At 30.9% G+C, this 20,819-nt stretch overlaps 1 protein-coding gene and 1 long non-coding RNA gene across 4 annotated transcripts; both read right to left on the reverse strand.

The window, feature by feature from the left end:
* Positions 1-794: 794 nt before the first annotated feature.
* On the reverse strand, positions 795-5,711 carry LOC113786210 (uncharacterized). Its single transcript, XR_003472378.2, has 2 exons — positions 5,553-5,711; positions 795-4,805 (listed from the first exon to the last, which is right to left on the reverse strand). It is a non-coding gene; the product is annotated as an uncharacterized lncRNA (long non-coding RNA).
* A 1,043-nt stretch (positions 5,712-6,754) lies between these two features.
* On the reverse strand, positions 6,755-14,363 carry LOC101498404 (uncharacterized). 3 transcript variants are annotated; one of them, XR_189718.4, is made up of 12 exons: positions 14,042-14,363; positions 13,031-13,141; positions 11,841-11,927; positions 11,092-11,145; positions 10,782-10,927; positions 10,498-10,648; positions 10,280-10,417; positions 9,555-9,626; positions 9,399-9,472; positions 9,165-9,295; positions 8,043-8,121; positions 6,755-7,000 (listed from the first exon to the last, which is right to left on the reverse strand). XR_189718.4 is itself a non-coding variant. In XM_004497929.4 (12 exons), the coding sequence occupies exons 1-12, from the start codon at positions 14,198-14,200 to the stop codon at positions 6,903-6,905; spliced, it is 1,311 nt and encodes a 436-aa protein (XP_004497986.1). In that variant the 5' UTR covers positions 14,201-14,363; the 3' UTR covers positions 6,755-6,902. The 3 variants fall into 3 exon arrangements, 2 of the variants coding, with proteins under 2 accessions (XP_004497986.1, XP_027189648.1); XM_004497929.4 differs by having other exon boundaries at positions 9,165-9,306; XM_027333847.2 differs by lacking the exon at positions 9,555-9,626 and having other exon boundaries at positions 9,165-9,306.
* Positions 14,364-20,819: the final 6,456 nt, after the last annotated feature.

Below are 20,819 nucleotides of genomic sequence, written 5' to 3' on the forward strand. Positions count from 1 at the left end.
TTACACATTTTAAATTTTCTGTAAAATAATTTTTAGAATTCAATTTTTCTTTTTCCAAATTTTATTACATTCTCTAAAGATAACTCTATATTACAATTTTACATTTTGAATTTTAATATCTAAAAATAATAATAAATTGATTCAAAAATAACAGCTTATTATGTTGCAAATAATTGAATTTCTTTGCGTTACAAAATATGACTTTTTAGACAGCTGAAAAAGTGGGTGTGGTGTCGGTTGCTTTTTACTAGAAGATATTTACAATTTTAAGAATGTGGAGTGTTGTTTGCAAAATGTAGGAAGGTAGATGTGAATAGTCTTAATTGGTACACATGAAAATTGTTACACATGTGCAAATACAGCAAATGGAGGAAAGTCATAAAATCGTATTTAAATCTAGAACTTTATGGTTGGTTTTCTTTAAAAAAATCAAATTTTTTTTTTATCTTCAAATCGTATATATTTAAAATTATTATATTAATTAAGATTTATAATTAAATTTACTTTTTTGTTAAAAATTAGTTATATAATCAGATGTAAAATGAATTATGGCCAAATAATCAGGTTTTGATTATGTAATTAATTTTTGACAAATCTAATTTTAAAATTAATTTTTTCTCAAAATCAGTTAAAATTAAATAATTTTTTTAACTTGCATATTTTTAATTGATTTGAAAACTTAATATAATTTATTAATTTCAAGAATTTAATCCATTATAAAACTATGATGACAAAACTATGAACAAATTTGAGCATATACTTATTTTCATTATCTTAAACAAATTCTTACCATATAATCGAATCAATACTTAGTGTATATAAATTAAAATTTATGCATAGTATTACATCACAGCCAACAGCACTCTCCGAATCTGACATTTATCTTCAAATAAGATAAAATACATCGTATTACATTACAGCCAACAGCACTCTCCAAATCTGACATTTATCCTCATATAAAATGAAATACAAAAAGAATTAAATATCCACCGACATATGGCAAGAAAACAACTCCAATTGTATGCTATTAAACCCTTCCAAATATGGCAAGAAAACTTTCCCAAGCATGATATAAATATCCACGAGATATAAAACAACGGTCTCTTCCATACACCATTAACATAAGTGAGAATAATTGAAGGGGCCACTAACATAAATGGATAAAAAGGATATGCAAAAAACTATTCCAACAATTTTAGAGATAGAAAGAATACCAACACTCTCTTTCAAACAAAATTATTTCAAACAAAGTCAGTCAGTCACATTTATCATTCCTTGTGTAAATTATAGTCCATTATCTTGAAAAACAACTAAAAATTAATGTTCAAATATTTGAACCTAAAAGGAAAAAGCAAAATGAGTCATCAGTTCATCTTGAAAGGACAACCCTACAATCTGAAAGGAATAATATTCAAATTGTTTCAGTTTCTAAAAGTAGCACAAGCATTGCACTTGTGCTTAATGAATGGACATTGCACGATTTACAATCAAAACAGGATTCAGCCCTCAATCAATTGTGTTTGTCACAGCATATGTCGTGTGGTCTGGGACTTGACAAAATGTTAGAACTATATTTTTGCAAGTTTCAATTATTGTCAACAAAGTGAGGGACACACGTGTAAGAGAGATTTTGGATAGACGGTCTTGTGTCAGCAATGAGGCAAATCTTTTGGCAATATTAAGACATAGTTTTTCAATTTTAACTTTTCTATATCCCATAACAACAAAATATCTCGCGCAAGTGTAGTGTAACCTCAACCAATTTAAAACATCAAAGTCGGAGGACGAATCAAGTGCTCAGTAAAAATCGATTATAACTGTAAAGATCTTCCTTACCACTTAAATCAAATTGAGTCGATTGTGATTCACTTTGGAACTCTTCTCCAACACCAGTATACTCCACAATTAGTTCGTTCAAACGAGTTTTCAACAAATCTTGTAATTTGGTTGCATCCAATGAATTAAAGTTTTGAGTGATCAACCAATTCACAAACTTTAATTTGTTCTTGGGACCTAAGATAGAAGAAATCAACATGTTCAAATTTTGATGTTTTCCCCATATTTGTCATATTTTATTTTCACCTTATGAGTCATTACTTTTAAGCATATATCCTTGGAATTACACATTTTAAATATATTTTCACCTATTCCAAAAACCTCTAACATATACATATTATAGGCAACATAGGAGGAACCAGGTACCCGTAAGGTAGCACCGTAAAAGATTCTTAAAAATGGCATAATTGATTGTGCTTTCACCCAATTTAAACTAGTAGGCTCACCTTTCCCCTTCCCCTTAAGTAGTTCCTCAGAATACTTGAGATCATGAATTTCAAACCCTTCAAATTCATTTTGATGCTTCAATGTCTAGTCTAACACTAAATACTTTTAGTTCCACCTAGTTTCCATGTCAAGGCAAACAAGGCATTTGTATTCAGAGTTTGACCACCTAGCATATTTCACAACACCACAAATTCTTAAAATTGACATGTACAAATCACTCAACCCCTCACTAACAATGATATTTAAGATGTGCGCACAATAACGCATATGCATGTACTCTCCATTAAAAACTAAGGTGTTACAAGACATTAGTCTTTTCTTCAATTGTTTGATTTCAATATCATTCAATGAGGCATTGTCAAGTGTCACAGTCAAAACACGATTCATCCCCCAATTAGTCAAGCACGTGTCAATTGTGTTTGTCATAACATGTTGTGTGGCCTAGGACTTGGCAAAATGTTAGAATCCTATTTTTGCAAGTTCCAATTATTGTCAACAAAGTGAGCAGTGACACACATGTAAGAGATATTTTGAATAGACGTCCATCTGTCGGCAATGAGGCAAACCTTTTGGCAATGTTGGGACATATAGTTTTTCAATTTTAACTTTTCAACATCTCATAACAACAAAGTATTGTGTGCAAGTGTAGTGTAATATAAGATTGAATTTTGGGTTCAAGCCACTTACAAATTCTTGGAAATTCGAATGCTCCACTTGTCGGAAAAGCAATTTCATGCCTATAAACATATTCACGAGTAAATGACACAATTTTTCTTGATCAAACCTTGGCACTGAAGAGAAAGAAATAGCATGCCCTTCAACATTCATTGCATTCAATGTTCTCTTCCTCTTGTTAAATTCACTATTAGGGTTTTTCTAACATCCTTTTTATGTTGTATCATCGAACTCGTCCCGTTATCACCCTTGAGCTTCGTGCTGCAATGGTTGCAAATAGAGGTCCCGTCTAAGTTATGATTTACTATGAAATCATTCCAAACAGAAGATTGGTTTTTACGACCTCTGGTTCTAAGTAGTAACATAGTGTTCGTGTTGACAACTGGTTGAGGAGAAGCAAACAAATCTACTACCTCAGATTGATCACCCATCTTGATGTAATGTTACTGGTTGTTGCAGTAACAATATAATTCCAAAAGTTAAGTTAAAAAAAACATGTCAACTAATTCAAGTACACAAAATCACTTAATAAGAGACCTAAGATAATACTGGAACTACAATTACAATATAGGAACATAAAATCACTTAATAAAAGGCTTAAGATAATAAACTAGGTTTAAAATGTCCACAAGTGTAGCATTTTCGTCATTGTTATCAATTTTCTATCACCTTTTTATAGTATATGGTTTTCCTTGACAACTTGAGAAGTGAAAACAAATACCAGATGTAGGAACAAAATTTACGCAGCCACATCTATTTTTCAGTTTAGCAAGCAATAACCCCTAATTTAGGTCTACTAGTCAGTTTAGGTTCACTATGATATGATGCTTTCACACAAACATATAATACAGAGGGAGGAGGATCTAGGTGACTGTGCAGGTAGCGACATGAACAATGTGATCAATGGGAGGATTTTTCTATGCCTAAATGACCGAGAAACTTGTAACCATTTTTAACCATATGAACTTAGCCAGCCAACATGTGAAGTATGAAATGATATCGATACAGAAAAACATGGCTTACCCCAAAGGATTCCCATATCATTATTTTCAGTTGGTAAATTGATGTTGAAGCAGAAACTTTTTAGATTAATTGAACTCCCATTTTTATGACACAAACCATAAAATGTCATCTTTTTAAAACTAATAGTGAAGTTTCTCAATCAATTTGAGATCTATCACTAACCAATAGTCTAACTTAGAGTATGTTAATTGATAATTTTTCTCTTGCAACTTTCTCCATATCTAGAAATTTATGGTCATAAGAACAGAGTCTGTATGGCCATGTTGCACTTAATTGCACATGGCCAAAAGAGAATAAAAGAAAACATACACAAAGCAAAGTTTGAATTTATACTCCAAAATCTGAACAACCTATTCATTATGTATCAATGTTCATTCTTATCCCTTTATAGTAAAAAAAGAGATACTAAACTAACAAGATGATAATATATATATAATGACCAAAGTTGCCCAATTAGCAATCAAAACCAAAGATGATAATATATACATAAATCCAATGGATGACCCAAGTTGCCCAATTAGCAATCAAGACCAAAGAAGTTTTCATCTTTCACAAACATTTTCAGCCAAAAATCAATTAGGCCTTAGGGGAAAGAATCTCTGTGATTGAAAGAAGTAAAAGTTCCGGTAACAACAACAAAAAATCCAAAATCCATAACTGTCCCATCAGAAACGATGCATCTCCAACCCAACTCCTCCTTGAAAACCATACAATGAAACAAAGCAGGTAACACAAATCCAAGAACAACACACATACTACTTCAAACAGAAAATCAGCCAAAAGTGCCACCAAACTCAGCCAAAACCAACAACCACAAACAATACCTAGAATCACAAAACCTTCTCTCAAACACCTCATAAACATGATTCATCATTAAAGGAAAATTAATAAACAAATTAACAGATGCACGTTTTATACTATTGAATCTTCAAGATATTTCTCTATCTTTATTTAGATTAAGTACGGAGATGCAACAAAACACAGACAAATACACAAACAAAAGATACTTCGCAAAGGACATTCTTATGTCGGGGCAGAACATTCAACATAAACAAATAATCGTAAAATACATTTTCATATAACCATAAATTGATCAATCAGTCGATGAGTTAAATTAGAACAACAAAAATTAAGATAGTTAATGAACCTACTTGATCCAACATCAATCACTGTCCAATTTCATGAAATCTTTATTGTCAATAATCAAGTTAAATACTTCAAACAGAAAAAAAGTCATACTCTTTATCCACATTAACGTAACAAACTGCATAGTATAAACCATGTAAACAAAATCACTTATTTTTCTTGAGTTGTTTAACTTTGATATTAGGTCGGTCTCCACAATTAAGTTCGAGGTAGAAGTAGAATATTCAATGTTTATCTCTTAGCATAAATAATTCTATTTTCTACTAGAAAACAACTTCAGTAGAACACAAAGGACACAAAATCAAACTTCAATAGAACACGAAGAACACTAAATATCGACAAATAACACAATATCAAAACTTCACATGTTAGACCAAAAAAACGTTGAAATGGCAAAATATAGAATGAAGAATAAATAACGAAACCTCCACTAAATATTTTGTATAAGCTTTATTGAGGGATGGAGAAAAGGCTGTGAAATCGAGGGCAGAGGAATTAGGGAGAAATGAGCGCAGAAGAGTCATCGTGTTGTTGGAAAAGTGCAGAGGAAGAATGATCGAGGAAATGAGGTGGATTATAACTATATTATTTTAATTAAATATTAAAATAGATTTGAGTATTTGAAATTTATCTAAATCCTCTAAAATAAAGAACTAATTTTATAAAATCAAATGAATAATATCCATAAATAATTAATAAATTAAGAGTAAATATTATATAGTTATATTATAAGTACATAACAAATCATAAATTTGTTAAATTAATGCTGTTATTACACCATTATATTTCATGATTCCTACGACTTTGATTCAACTTCGAAATTTCACTAGTTTAAATTCCATTAATGAGATCGATAGTTTTCATTGATAATTAAACTTTTACATTATTTAAAAAAAAATAAAATAAAAATAAAAAAAAATAAAAACTCCTCTTTGGATTATACAGGCAAATCTTGAGGTTCAAATAGTTGTAACCACACTCTTCTCTTAAAGCTTCATTATTTTAAGTCTGTATGCAGGGATTGATAGTTAGTAGTAGCCCAATGCTAAGTGAAGCTGATGAAGGCAAATTTTGTAAAAATTGCATGAAATAAATATGTTGTTGCTCATGCGATGCCTTGATTAATCAAATAAAATATTAACAAAAACACAAGAAACTACAATGTGTTCTGAGAGCAATGCCTTCAAGTCAATCCAGATCTTCTTCACAATTCATTCTCACTATCTATCTGCAACAAAATATGAATTGTGGAACATAAATGAGAGTCATTCACGTATATAAAGGTAGGATGGTGACTTGCTTCCAAATGAACTACTCAAATAACGCGCTATCAATTGCCACCATTTGTATGGTCTAATCATATCACTCTGATTATTTTTCTCCCTCTTCTTTATGTTCTCATTTTTATTGCTACTGAGAACTGCACTAAGAGGGGATCCATACACCCTCAAGTCAGGTTTCACACTGGCTATAACAGAAGCTGGTCCATGAAACATAACAGAGTATTAACACAATTAACCAACTAAAAGATACAAGCTACAAGGATCTTTTAATATCATTTTAAACTATAGGAACTTAATTAATTTTTTTAGTAAACTATAAGGTCTAATTCATTAACCTTGATAAATGCAAATAACGCTAAAGCTGATTTTTATTTTCCATAATGTGAAAGTAACCAAATTTCACTACCCAGATCTGGTAGAACATATATCTACAGTGAAGTCTTTCAAGGGTAGGACATGAAAGGAGTACAAAATAACCGCCTAAAGCAGTAATCATTCCAATGATTTGAGAAGTCTAAATAACGCAGCCGCCTCTCTAATCCGCGAAAACTCAATGCAAAACGCTTGAACTTCAATGAAGAGATCTTTAACTGCAAGGTAGGATCACATTAAAAAAATCAGTGACTTTCCTCTATTTATGCATTAGTAATATACAGAAAGATAATACTGACAAATATCCTTACGATCCAAATAAAGGAATTAAAAAATCAAATCTATCCATTTAAAAGTACAACTTTTCAAGTTACCAATGTATTAAATGTTTTAGACTTCAATAAATATTTTCCATTTCTTAATTCTTTAAGTGAAATTCAACTTCTTAAAAAAAAGTGACATTAGATCATTTGTTAGCAAACATCCAAAGCAAACACATTAAAGAGACTAGCCAATAACAGATCATTTTGTGGACGAACAACAAACAAGCAATCCACAGAAACCAAGCAAAATAAAGGCTCAATAATAATTTTTTCCAACTATTCATGTAATGGGGACATAAGGTCAACAACCATGGTTAAATTAACAGTGCAATGATAATGATTTTAAAAATGAAGTATCTATAACCACAGAGAGAACAGTGTTTGTATATGATTAATGATTATATCCAATAAAATGGTTATACATGACAACCTGTTGGTAAGCCTTCTGAATCTGAAAGTTTGAGTATTATGAATAGGAAGCCCAAAAAAAAAAACATTGGAGGTCTACCTCCCAATATATGTACTAGCTTAAAAATTCAAGAGCATATTACATGAAATTTCACATGATACAAAAATTTCTAGATATGCACAGGAAACAATGGACAACCTACACAACTCGAATAATGTAACAAGATACCACCAATTTCTTTATTTTCTTCTTTTCTTGGGACTCACATTTTTTAAGACAATAATGTAACAAGAAACAAAATTAAGCTTTAATTCAATACCCAATAGAATAGAAATATTGCATAATTATGCAATTAAGCTATACACTTAAACCAGTAGACATTTTGCATTATTGCATCAATAATCATAATCAATAATGATAAACATAAATGCAACCACTTGTCTCTCTAAGATCAGCAATATATACAATAATAGAAATGCCCTCCCAATCAAGAGTTTTCAGGGTTCAAGAAAAACTGAATAAACTCACCATTAATAATGTTGTTCCGAATCAGGCTTTGCAGAAAAACACAAACAAGTCTTACAAGCCTGTTCTGCATGTATTTATCCTGAGGGAAAAAAGTAGAAAGCTCAGGTGTTAATTACATAAATAGCAATAGAATGGATACAACATACTAAATTTCAAATAGCAAAAACAGTTTTAAGTTAGCATTTTCATAGCACCAGATTATTTGTATGGATACAACATACTAGTGCTAAAAATAAAAAAGGAGCAACCGCAAAGATTTGCAGTACAAAAACAGTTACATTAAAACATAAGCCATGGTAGGACACGTTTCACTAGGTTATTTAACCCTCCATGCCTGTTCAGTTTTTTATATGCCATGAGAAAACAAGGTATAACGCTCAACATTTTGAAGATATGATCTTGCATAAAGGTTAGTAATAAGAGACCACTTAAAGGTCAAACAAACAGTAGAAAAATTATAACGTCAGATGTGGGGACAATTATTACCATCGACTATACATTTGTAGGGATGATTTAGATAAGGGCACTTGAATAACTAACAAGCATAATTGCATATACTGATCTACATGCATCCTCCTTCCATGAGGACACGTGTTAGTCCAGTTCGAGCAATGTTTTGTTGAATTAAAGGTGCTATTCAGAAAGCAGTTCTATAATACCAGAAGACAGCAAATGGATTGGTGGTGCTATTTAAAAAGGATGTTGATTTAATGAGACATCATTATAAAATTGAAATATTTTGTTTCATTACAACAACAAAATTTAAATCAAGATTATGAAATATTGAACTATCACCTTCAACTCATTTGTGATCCATCTGCTACCAAAAAAACTAAAAAGGGTCCGATCTACTCAATTTAAAAGCCATTCACCACCACTCCCCCTCCCTCTACTAGTCATGTCACTGTCTATGTCTAGCCATATGGAAGTGTTGACTTGGTGTCGGATTTGTATCCTTAAATGCATTGGAACATAAAAATAATAATTTACCTTTCGAGTTCCGACACAAGAATGGAGTGTCTGACATGTGTCATACAAGTGTGGGAGACTCGGACACACACATTCAACTTCAACCTAAAGTGTCGGTGCTACATATTACAGCACAAAGGCAAAGTGAAGTACCTTGATGTTCACACAGGATGATATACAATTAGTAATGTACATGTGAATGAATTCTGATGGCAGTTCAACCGCTGTTGTAAGCCTGTTCACAACTTCCATTGAGTGGAGACTCATTTCCATGTTGACAAGCACTGTAAAGTATCTGTATCCATAAATAAGCAAATAGAAATAAAGAAAATAATAGTGACTGGGTATAAGCTAAAAGACAGACGACATATGAGGTAAAATGCATACTCTGATATGTCGGGAGAATTTATCAACTTAGTGAGAATTTCAACTGCAATGAGGGGATTGTTTTCCACCAGTTCCTGATAAAGAATAAATGAGAACAAAACATCAAAACCTAACTTGCTCAATATGATTCATCAAAAAGATTTCAAAAACACACACCGGTAACTTTTTTGGAGTCAGTCCACAGTGATATACGAGCTTTGAATCCTTTACCAGCTGCACCAGGACTTGCTGAATTGGGGTAAAAAGAATCAAAAACAACTTATTCTTTAATAAACACTTGAGAAAAGAAGAACTAAGGCACATAAATCACTTTTCAAACTGCAATGTGATTCAATTTGCAGTAAGGAATTTGTCAAGCATATCATCTGTGCTATTGAAAAAAGGAAGACTCTTTCCTTTGAAACCCAACCTAAAAGAGAAAAAATGTTTTCCTTACAAATCAAGCAAACGACCATTTTGCGATCTCATTTTACAAACAAAGTTGCAGGATACAAGTCTCTTTTCCCTAAATATGTTATGTTAGGTGCCATCTCTAATAAAGCATAGAGAGATTTGACGGCCTGCGTGAGAAAACACTCTAAGATGTAAAAGTAAGAAATTTCAACTATTGACAAGAAAACCAACAATATGTAATCAATGACTTGAAAACAAATCATAGATTTGTTGACATCAATCCTTAATTTTCTAATTAATGGTTTAGATGCCTCACTTTTCTCTACAAATAAAAAGTGAATGCATTTTAAAAGGAGCCAAATCTGGTGCATATCATAAGGTCCTCAACAGATATCCACAGCATTGGGAATCTTTGCTCTTTTGATCTCTTCTCTTATTCTTAATGAATTTCTTCTATCAAATAATAATTAAAGAATAATTATAATTACCTGTTGCTGTGTGGGAGCAAGGGCTCCTTTCAGAGCTTTTGAAATTAAGTCCCTTATCGCAGCCCCTCTACTAGTATCAACGCACATAGCATAATCCCACATAAGCTCGTGATTTTCTTCAGGGTTGACCCAAACTAGCTGAAACGGATTTCCCAGCATAACAATTTAGAATAATTAAGCCTCAAAAACTAAACATTGCAGACACAGATATGCAGTACCTCCCCATCAAGTATTGGGAGCCTTGGTGGAAGAGGCCTGATCCAGTGAGGATTTAGTCCTTCCAGTGAAAGATTTGACAATAAGCCAACTACTGCTTCATCTTTATTTCCAGTGCCAAGTTTAGGTTTTGTTCCAGGTCGCAAATCAAACCTATTAACAGATCATCATTAGTATAATGCACATAAACCTGGATTTTAGCTATCCAAAACTACTGATGAGAGTAAAAGAAATAAAAAAAATGAAATGGTTCATAAATTCAACGATCCACTGGATATAGCCATACTCTGATGAATCTGTATCACAATTTGGAGGAACATCCGGGTCAGGGACTACATTTTTTACAGAACCATCTTTAGATAAACAATGATTTGGTTCTTGATGAACTTTATCAGAAAACTGCTGCTGCAACTGATCTAGTGGAGGCAACTCCTGGAATGAGAGAAGACAGAAAGTATAAAAGTTCAAATGTTGTAAAGCAAGAGAAGAACAAACCCTTGGAAAACTAGGAGTGCATCTCATAAAATTTAGATATTATGGAAGGGAAATAGTAGATATATTATGGGTCAGTACTTTGCCATATACAAATAACTTACATTTAATGACTGATCAAATTTTGTCACATAATCTGATGCAGACTGTTTAAGAAACTGCAATCCTCCAGCAAAATAAAAATTAATATCAGGAATTATAAACCACTAAGATAAACATTTGATCATGCGTGCACAAACAGCAAACACATGATGCCATGTATAACTGGCACACAGAAAAATTACATGCATGTTGAAGGTGAAACAAGCACTAGAGTCTAATACAGGAAACTTGCTAATAGCATGTTTAACCAACAAGAACATCTCATATACAAATGTTTCAATCTAAAATGAAATTTAACGGATAATAAGAGGACAGCTTTATCAAGGTACTTGTTTCAGAGAGGATAAGAACCACAACAAATAAATCAGACAAATAAACTAGCTGAAACGAAATATATTAGAACAATCAAACCAGCAGCCTCTTATAAATATATCCTGTAAAAAATTGATTTCCTAAACATACATCATCTGATTAAAACTTCTAGTTACAGAAAACAATGCACAGCACCCTAGTTACTGAAAACAATGCACACCTTTATCAATTTTTTTCTGTTTACATGCCTAACAATAATGTCCACAAGTCTCCTTATGTCATCCCAGACAAGTTGAAAAAAACTGTAGCTAATAGGTTAGAGGTTCAACAAAATAAAAAGGAAAAGACAACATTGAATGGAAAAAAAAAATCGATATAGACAGTAAGTGATGACAATGCATATCAGTGGTGTTAATAAGAAAATAAGACAGAATATAACCTCTTTGCCATTTTTTGAGCCATCAATGCCTAATAGTTGCAGAATAAATGCCTTCTCAACTTTTTTGGACCCTTCAAGACTGGACGCCTGAAAAAAAAAAAATTACCCTTGTCTCAAACATCACATGTGCAATAACACCGCAAAAATCCATTAGATATATTAATAAAATATTATAGAACATGCATAGAGAAAAAAACACAAATTAAAGAACATACAACAACCTATAATCTTAGTAGGCAAGATTGGCTACATAAATCGCCAAAGACTGCATGGGTAAACGAAAATTGAAATTTCAACAAAATAACGTTTGCAATATGTTTTTGCTAACTGTTTCTTCCTAATTTGTTTTGCCTTTCTCTCCATTTAATTAGACTATCATCCATTTAGTCCATTTTTCTAGCAAGCATGGATGTCAAATCACAAGTCTTAACCATAAACTTGTAAAGTTCATGAATAAGTAAAAAAATCATTTTAACTCAGGACACTCACCATACGATAAACTCGGTGTACATGGTCTAAATTCTACTTGCATAAACTCAAGAGTTCAAGGATAAATTTGTGAATTTAACTTATTTGTAGACTGCATATTCTCAAATAATTCCAGCTTATATGAGATAGTAAAGCCTATCCAGGCATCGACACACATTCTCTCAAACAGGGTGTTTCTGATCAACAAAACTCTCATCAACTTCTTGTTGCAATGCTTCCTCTATGTGCAGCAGTAATTTAATCATCAGGGGTAATGCATTTTCAACACACTAGCTCCATCAGCAGTTTCTCTCTGTAGCTCCGAGTCCAAAAGACAGTTTCTTCGCAAGTTTTACCCTAGATTCAGGCAGGTTCCATAAGGAAGGTTCCCTGATCAGGCATAAATGTACAGCGCTACAAATGTGCTTCTAATGAACAGTTTTTACCATTTTGTAGAGCCATTTACTATCTCTCTGATCATATTGACAATCTTTCAACTAATTTCAATGCTAAAGCTTTATTTAAGAGATTTGTCCATTATTTCTTTGATTCTTCATTGTGTTTTTGTGAAGGAATCTTATCCTCCTAGCAAATCACCTTTGTCTTCTTCCTTTAATTTAAAAAATGGTTCTAATTTCTAACATTTGGACAAGCCGTGTAGTGCACAATTATTAAAAAATAAACAGATAAAAAAGATAAGAGTTATTCAAAAAGTAGCTCACATTAATGATAAAGCTTATGAAGGGATTTGAAGCAGGATTCTGGGATGAATAAGCATCAACTAGTAGAGCAAAAGCTATTAATCGTTCAGTAGTGCTGAGTATCTTATTGTCCTGCACGTAAAAGATTCCAATTAAAGAACATTTAAAACTATCTTCCAATAGAAAGGCAAAAAAACCAATTAAACACACACAATCATATATGCAATAATATCAACAACAACAAAAACCCCATCCCCTATATTATTTTCACTTGATACCATTTCCATCTATGAAAAACCCACCACACCATTACCTAAATTGAAACCAATCAAGCTTTTAAATAAAGATTGGAATCTGGCTGCAAAATTAGGGTATTGTATGTCTCTGCAATTGAGGTTGCAGGACCGTGATTTGTCACAATATATAATACCACAACATGACCACAATAATGATATGACCATGATTTAAAAACCTTGACAATGATCAGAGAACAAATAAAAGAAAGAAAGAAATCCTCAGTCTACCCCATTATTTTACCTCATTACCATTTGCATCTACGAAAACCCCAGCACACCATTACCTGAATTGCAATCTATGTTTTAAACAAAGGTCAAATTTTGGGAGCAGCATCAAGAATTTCATGTCTCTGCAATCGGAACGCAACTGCGAACGAAGTCGCAGTTGACAGCAACTTTTCACAATATCAAAGACCATAATAATTACCATGATGCGATTTAAAACCTTAGTTTTGTTTTAACCTCTGGTTCTTGGGGGAATCTGGCTGTAGTAATGCAAAGTTCGGAATGGAGGGAAGTAAACTGACCAAAAATTGTTACAGGGAAGATTCAAACTCTGGTTCTCCCAAAGAATTCGTCTTTAACTAAAGGTCATTAGCTACATGAGCTCAATAAAAACCTTGATTGTGATTAATTAGAAAAAAATTAATACAAAATCCTAAAAGAAAAACTAAAATCCTAAAACCCTAATGAAGTAAAATACAAGAAGAAAGGTTGAAATTGAAGAGAAATTTACCTGGAGGAGCATGAGGAGGTAAGAACAGATAGTGAAATGGCGAGAGTGAGGGACGGTGGAGTTGAATTCGGAGAGGATTTCATTGATTGGACGCTGCTCAGCTTTGAGGAGAGCATAGAGTCCTCGCGATTCTTCGAAGCCCAATTTCCGTATACTCATTTTTTTCACAAAGTGCTGCGAATTCCGAAGTTAGGGTTTCAAGATTTGAGACTTAGAAATGAGATTTTAGGTTTTCGTTTCTGTTCTACTGTTGTTATCACAAGAAGGATTTGAATCTACTTGACGTGAGTGGTATGGTATAACTTTTATTTTATTCATATTTATATTTATATTTATTTTATGATATGTTTTATTGTTCTCTTTTGTTTTTGGTCAACATTGTTCTCATTTCTTTGTTTTTTTATTTTGTCAATATTTCTCATTTCTTTTCCCAATTCTTTTTTACTTCTGCTGTTCAAATAAGAAGCAACAAGGCCCAATATACTAACTTATTCCCTCCCTTCATTATTACAAGTAAAAAAAATAACTTTTACATATATTAAGAAAAATAGTTAAGTCTAATTAATTTTGTATATTTTATGTAAAAAACAAATCAAATTTACTAAATTGTCATTTTTTATTGTGAGATATCTAATTATGAAATTAAATATTTTAAACTAAATAAAATCTATATTAGAAATAATAACATTAAATAATTTAAAAGTTGTCTTTTACTTATAATAGTCACTAATATTTATTAAAAAAAAAAATGGTTATAATACTCACCAAAGGAAGTATATTTTGAGTTTTACTTTCCACACCACCAAATTTATTATTAGAATGCAATTGCTATCTATTTTTAAGAGGCGTCAAAGTGAATTGATCTATTTTGTTTATTTCGTTTGTTGTCATTTTGTCTAAAAAATGGTAAAATAAAGCGAATCAACTTAAATAAATGACTTAAAAATTTCACTCCACTGAGATCAAATAAAATATAATACAAAAAAACTTAACAACTATAATACATAAAACGAACAATATTAATTTTATTATTATCACGACCATTAACAAGTTAACAGGAACACAAACAATAAATGTGCACCCACTGCACCAATTAGAATGGGTCATCCCTATAGAATACTCCTAAAGATACTATCTACGAGAGACTGATAATTTTTATGCTGCAAATATATAATCGACTCCCACATTGTTCTCACATTTGATATAAGTCATCTTAAACTATCATTATAAAAGTCCTCTCACACTTAATTGAACTTAGAGGTGGCAAAATTGATGGATATGAATTTGGATTGTAATGGGTGAATCAAAATAATTCATTAACCCATTTACAATCCACTAAAAATTATTTAAAAAAAGTCAATCCAAACTATTCATTAAAATTAAAAATCATTCAATCCATCAATTTTTATATTTTAATGGATGGATATTCATCCAGTCGACTTAATAATTTTTTTTTAATATTAATAAAATTATATACCTACAATAATAATAATGTTTTTTATTTATTGTAGCAAAAAGATAAATAATAATTTTAATTATTCTTAAAATAATTTATTTTCAATCACCCCTATATTATCAGGATAGTTTGGTTCAGATTCAGTCATAAAAAACAAGTAAAACCAAATCAAACCTATTCGTGCAAATTTCATTGATTTGAATTAATTTCTTACAAAAAAAAATCAAACAAACTCGACCTGTTACACCCCTATAAATGAGTGATGGATAATTAGATCCAATTATCACCCCTAATTAAACTTAATAATCTCAATTGTGTATTATCATATAAAGGTCAAGAAAGATTCCTCCCACTCCCATATAAAAAGAGTTTCCTCACTTGAGAGATAGACCTTTTTTTATATTACCACTAAAAATTTATTTAACTACCAAACTATCGGTACTTTTTAATTAAATACCACTATACCACTTTTTACTTTTTTTTAAGTTAATAAATCATATTTCAATATACCGATTTTTCATATGAATTTTATTTAAGGAGAGCAGGAAAATCGATTCTGATCACACCAATTTTCCAATGTGCACTTATTTATTTAATTTTTTAACTAAGAAATATAGATATTTATTTATTATTTGTATTAAATTTTTTATTAGCAGTGCTATTTAGCACGAAAGAGAAGAATGCATAGAGAATTTAACTAATGGCATAACCATATGTGAGATAATGAGTAGTTATAATTTGTAAATGTATGCCACATACTATTCTTCTCTTCGATAATAATAAGTAAACATTTTCTTTTCTTTATTTTAATTATATAGTTATTATTTTAATTAAATAATTAAGGTAAGTTTCATTAATTATTATTTTAATTAAATAAATACAAATTTATTTATTTTTATAATGATTATCTAATTAAATTTTCCTTTCATTAAGTAATTATTAAAAAATTTAAATAAAATGCAGCCCATAAAAATAACAAAATTTGATTAAATATTAAAAACACAAATATAAAATGAGTGAAAATAAAATAAACATAAATTTTATTACATTAATATCTGATATGGTGTTCAGTTCCACATCATGGTGCTAGCCAAATATGGCGTGGACTATGCGGAGGTTGATTTCATTTGTCAACAGGGGCATGCATCTTCTGCACATTCTCACTTAGCAGATGGACATGCATGGAAGAACTAGGATCTATTTGGGGAACGACGGAACACAAAAGGAGTACAAATTATAAGGGGAACGACGAAACACCAAATGAGTACAAATTAACAATATAACGAGCAATCGACTCATGCATACCGAGGTCTACACCAAATAAATTATTCACAAAATCTTGGTCGTTTGAATGTAGAGATTATTAGCGATCATATTGTTGAGTTGACGTAAATTGAAATAATTGTCTTGGTGGTTCAAATTGTTGATGTGTTGGGTGAAAGAAAATGAATGGTGATGTGGTTCTAGCGTTTCATTTTCAAAAAGCACATGGGGAGTCGGAGGATGAGGCCTATTACCCCTTTGTCGCTTTGATGGTTGGGTCGTTTTACTCGGACCAATATTTGGCTCTTCTGCAACACCACATCATAGGTCCCGCAGTAGTTGCAGAACTAATAGTTTCATATTGAAGTTGTGTCTAAACCACAACATATACTCTTATGTCAGTATGGGGTGTCCACGTATCGGTTGATCGGTAAGACAACGACTTTGGCGTTCGTTCCAAAACTGAATACATGCAACATGTATATCTTTCTAATTTTCTAGGTGATTCCCTCTGATATCTTGTCACTGAAGTGTATCAATATTTTCAGGATCCTCTAGTATTACTGGAAAAGTCTAAACTACAGTTTGACTCTGCCTGTTTGATGTCATTCTACCATTGAGAAATAAATTAAAACGGTTTTGGCAGTCCATGATGTTTTCAAGACCCTTGTAAGACATCCATATAAACTAGAGAAAAATAAAAACAAATATATTAGTAAGGCGACAAAATTATAAGTAATATAAATTTGTTGAATAATGAATTTTTTAACCTAATAATGTTGCATGTGATAAATGTTTGAACTATAACTGACAATGTATCCATAGTTTAGCAAGTATATTATACTTAATATATTGTGTTAATATGAAAAGTTTTTTTTACCGCTTTGCTATTGGAAATGATATATCTCTATTGTAATATAGAGCAATGAACGACATGCGATACTATTCCCATGATTGAAGGAGCAATGTACATCAACCCATATATGAATAACGAATTTTTGTCCACCAAGCGGTCGTCCTGTGGAGACATTCAAGGTAGACCTCGACAAACGATTGTGTAATTGTTGTGAATTTCAAGCATTACACTATCCATGTTCACATGTCATCGTCACTTGTTCGTTTATTTATTGTGACTAAATGATGTACATGTCTTCCAAATACACATTGCAATATATTTTTGGCACTTACAAAGAATATTTCCAAGCAATTCCTCTTCAATCATATTGGACATAATATAATAGAATTTAATTGTGTCACAATCCAACCATAAGAAAAGATCCAAAAGGTCATCCATAATCTACTCGCAATCATATTGAAATGAATAATCAAAAGGAGAAAAATACACCCCCAAAGAGATGTGGTTTATCTCGGAATAAAAGACATAATAACAATAAATGTTCTTACCATACTGATTCTTCCGATGAAAATTAGTTAATTGTAATCAAAATTGTATTTATTTTATTTTCACTTTTTTTGTTTTTTTTTTATTTTTAATTAAATTTTGTTATTTTAATAGGCTATGTTTATTTATTTATTTTAATATTTATTTAATAAAATTAAAATTTAATTAAATAATTATTATAAAAATAATTAACTTTATATTTATTTATTTAATTTAAATAATAATAAAACTTATCTAAATTATTTAATTAAAATAAAGAAAGAAAATAATTTACTAATTATTATGAAAGAGAAGAATAATTTGTGATCGGTCAAATTATAAATTAAAACTACCTTACACTTACAAATAATAACTACTACTCTCGTACAGTTATGTCATGAGTCAAACTCCTATATTTGTGCATTAATTTTCTCTTTCGAACTAATTAACATTGCTAATAAAAAAATTTATACAAATAATAAACAAATACCTATATTTCCTTTAAAAAAAAAAGTGCACATTGAAAAATCAGGATGGTGAGAACCGATTTCCCTTCTTTCATTGAAAAAAAAAAAGTCATATGACACATTGATTTATTGCAAAATGATTTCTTACTTTTAAGTTTTCTTTTTTGAAAAAAGGGGTACATTGGTACTTAAATAATTTTGACACAATTGCTTATGCGGTTCTGTAATTTAATTTCATATAACACTTCAGTCATTTTTTTTTCTTTTTGATTTGGTCCTTTATTTAATTTTATTATAAAAATTTAAAAATATAAAGAATGAAAATATGAGTTTGTTTATTTGAAGATTTCAATTATAAACTTGATGAAATTTGCATTATATTGAAGATGATAATTAATTTTATGAGTTTTGTTTGAAAATTTGATGAACTTTTGTAAAAAAATGATAACATTTTAAAACATAAAAGATCAAATTGGTGTAGCTAAATATCACTAGAAGGGGGGTTGAATAGGGATTTTGCTGTTTAAAAATAGTTTTCAAGTGTTTTAAAAACTATCCTCTTGCAGAGGATGGCAAGCCCGAGGATGGGTTTTTCAAAACCTTCAGATTCGAACTGAGTTAAAGAGTGAAGGAGAAATATAAGATTGACACACACTGTTTTTATACTGGTTCACCCAAAGATGGCTACTTCCAGTCCTCACACCCTTGTGAGATTTCACTAATGTTCAAACAGATCAACCTCAGACAGAGGATGATTACAACTTGTGTATTCTTAAGCTTCACCAAGCTTACAATCAGAATTCAAATGTTTCCAAGTGTATCTCACGTGGAAATTACAGTATGATAAGAGAGTGATTGATTCTAAATACTTTCTCAAAAGATTAACAAAGATCTAATGTAGGATTTTTAGAAAGTATGAAGATATAATGGATGTTGCTTCTTGAAAGCTTTAAGATCTTTGATCTTTTTAATGCAATGTGTTGTGTGTTGATAAAGATCAGCTTGCTGCAATTTATAGAGGTCTTGTAATGTTCATTTCATATGTCAAGCCTTTTATGACCGTTGGAAAATCCATTTTAGAAATGCCAAGGTTTTTCTTCATAGTTACGAAAATGTCATTCAGCTCATTAGATATATGCATTCCATGTTCAAGTACGAGGTAGCTGTTTTATGGGTACTTGGGGACACGTGCTGTCCTTTTCTCTTTCCTTTCTTTAATGTTTGAAGATTATGTGAAGTCATTTACATTCTCCTTTTTTCAATGTCTTGATAAAGTTTCACATGTGAGCTTTTTTCTCTTTCCTTCATTTAATGCTTGTAAGAACATGTGATGTTCTTTTCATTCCTTTCTTCAAGACTTTGTAAAGGCTTCACGTGAAGTCTTTTTCTTCTTTCCTTGCCTTAAGACATGTGAGCAAATTATTTTGGACTTTGTTGTTGCCTTTTTGAAGATTGACTTTATAATCTTTTTAAATCACACAATAGTACATGTAGCCTTTGCCTATGACATGATGAGTTGCTTTCATAAAGTGTTGGGATGCTTTTCAAGATGTTGACTATAGGCACATGCTAATATAATCATTCCTCGTACCTTTCTTTTGCAATCTTGCTCCTTTTCTTCAAAGGTCTTTCTTTAATCATTTTTTAATAGTATTTTGCCTTTATTGAATGAATCAAACAATTCATTCTTTAATACTATTATGCCTTTGTTGAATGAATTCAAATAATTCATTCTTTAATACTATTATGCCTTTGTTTAATGAATTCAAATCAGCGAGGATGCAGAACTGCAGTTTCACCAGCTCGTGAGGCCATCCTCGGCATTTTCCATACATAGCATTTAACTCATAATTTTCTTCTTTTTCCTTAATGAATGATAACCTGTTTTCTTATATGAATACACTCAAAAGCACATATTAGTCATTAACCTCAATCATAATCTATTAATTAATTTTGTTATCATTAAAACCAATTGAGAGAGATTTTGTCTCAACAATCTCCCCCTTTTTATGATGACAAAATTCTTTAGATTATAATTTTTGTTTTATGTAAGAATGAAATAATTAAACTCCCCCTTAATCATACAAGTGATAATTGTGAAAAATTTCCCTTTTAACATTCAAGTAAAAGCAATTTTTTGAAATTATGCAATATTGAGGTAAATAGAACATTCATAAACACCTAAAATAAATTCCAGCAACTTAAGCAAAA

Source organism: Cicer arietinum, chromosome 4 (assembly GCF_000331145.2).
Source record: "Cicer arietinum cultivar CDC Frontier isolate Library 1 chromosome 4, Cicar.CDCFrontier_v2.0, whole genome shotgun sequence".
Classification (NCBI taxonomy): Eukaryota; Viridiplantae; Streptophyta; class Magnoliopsida; order Fabales; family Fabaceae; genus Cicer; species Cicer arietinum.

Excerpts from the sequence above, each read along its gene's own strand:
- LOC101498404 (XM_004497929.4), bottom strand. The coding sequence starts at position 14,200 with ATGAGTATACGGAAATTGGGCTTCGAAGAATCGCGAGGACTCTATGCT. Across the intron at positions 11,146-11,840 it reads GCTCAAAAAATGGCAAAGAG|TTTCTTAAACAGTCTGCATC; the intron begins GTTATATTCTGT and ends GGAGGATTGCAG. Across the intron at positions 10,928-11,091 it reads AATTTGATCAGTCATTAAAT|GAGTTGCCTCCACTAGATCA; the intron begins GTAAGTTATTTG and ends CTCTCATTCCAG.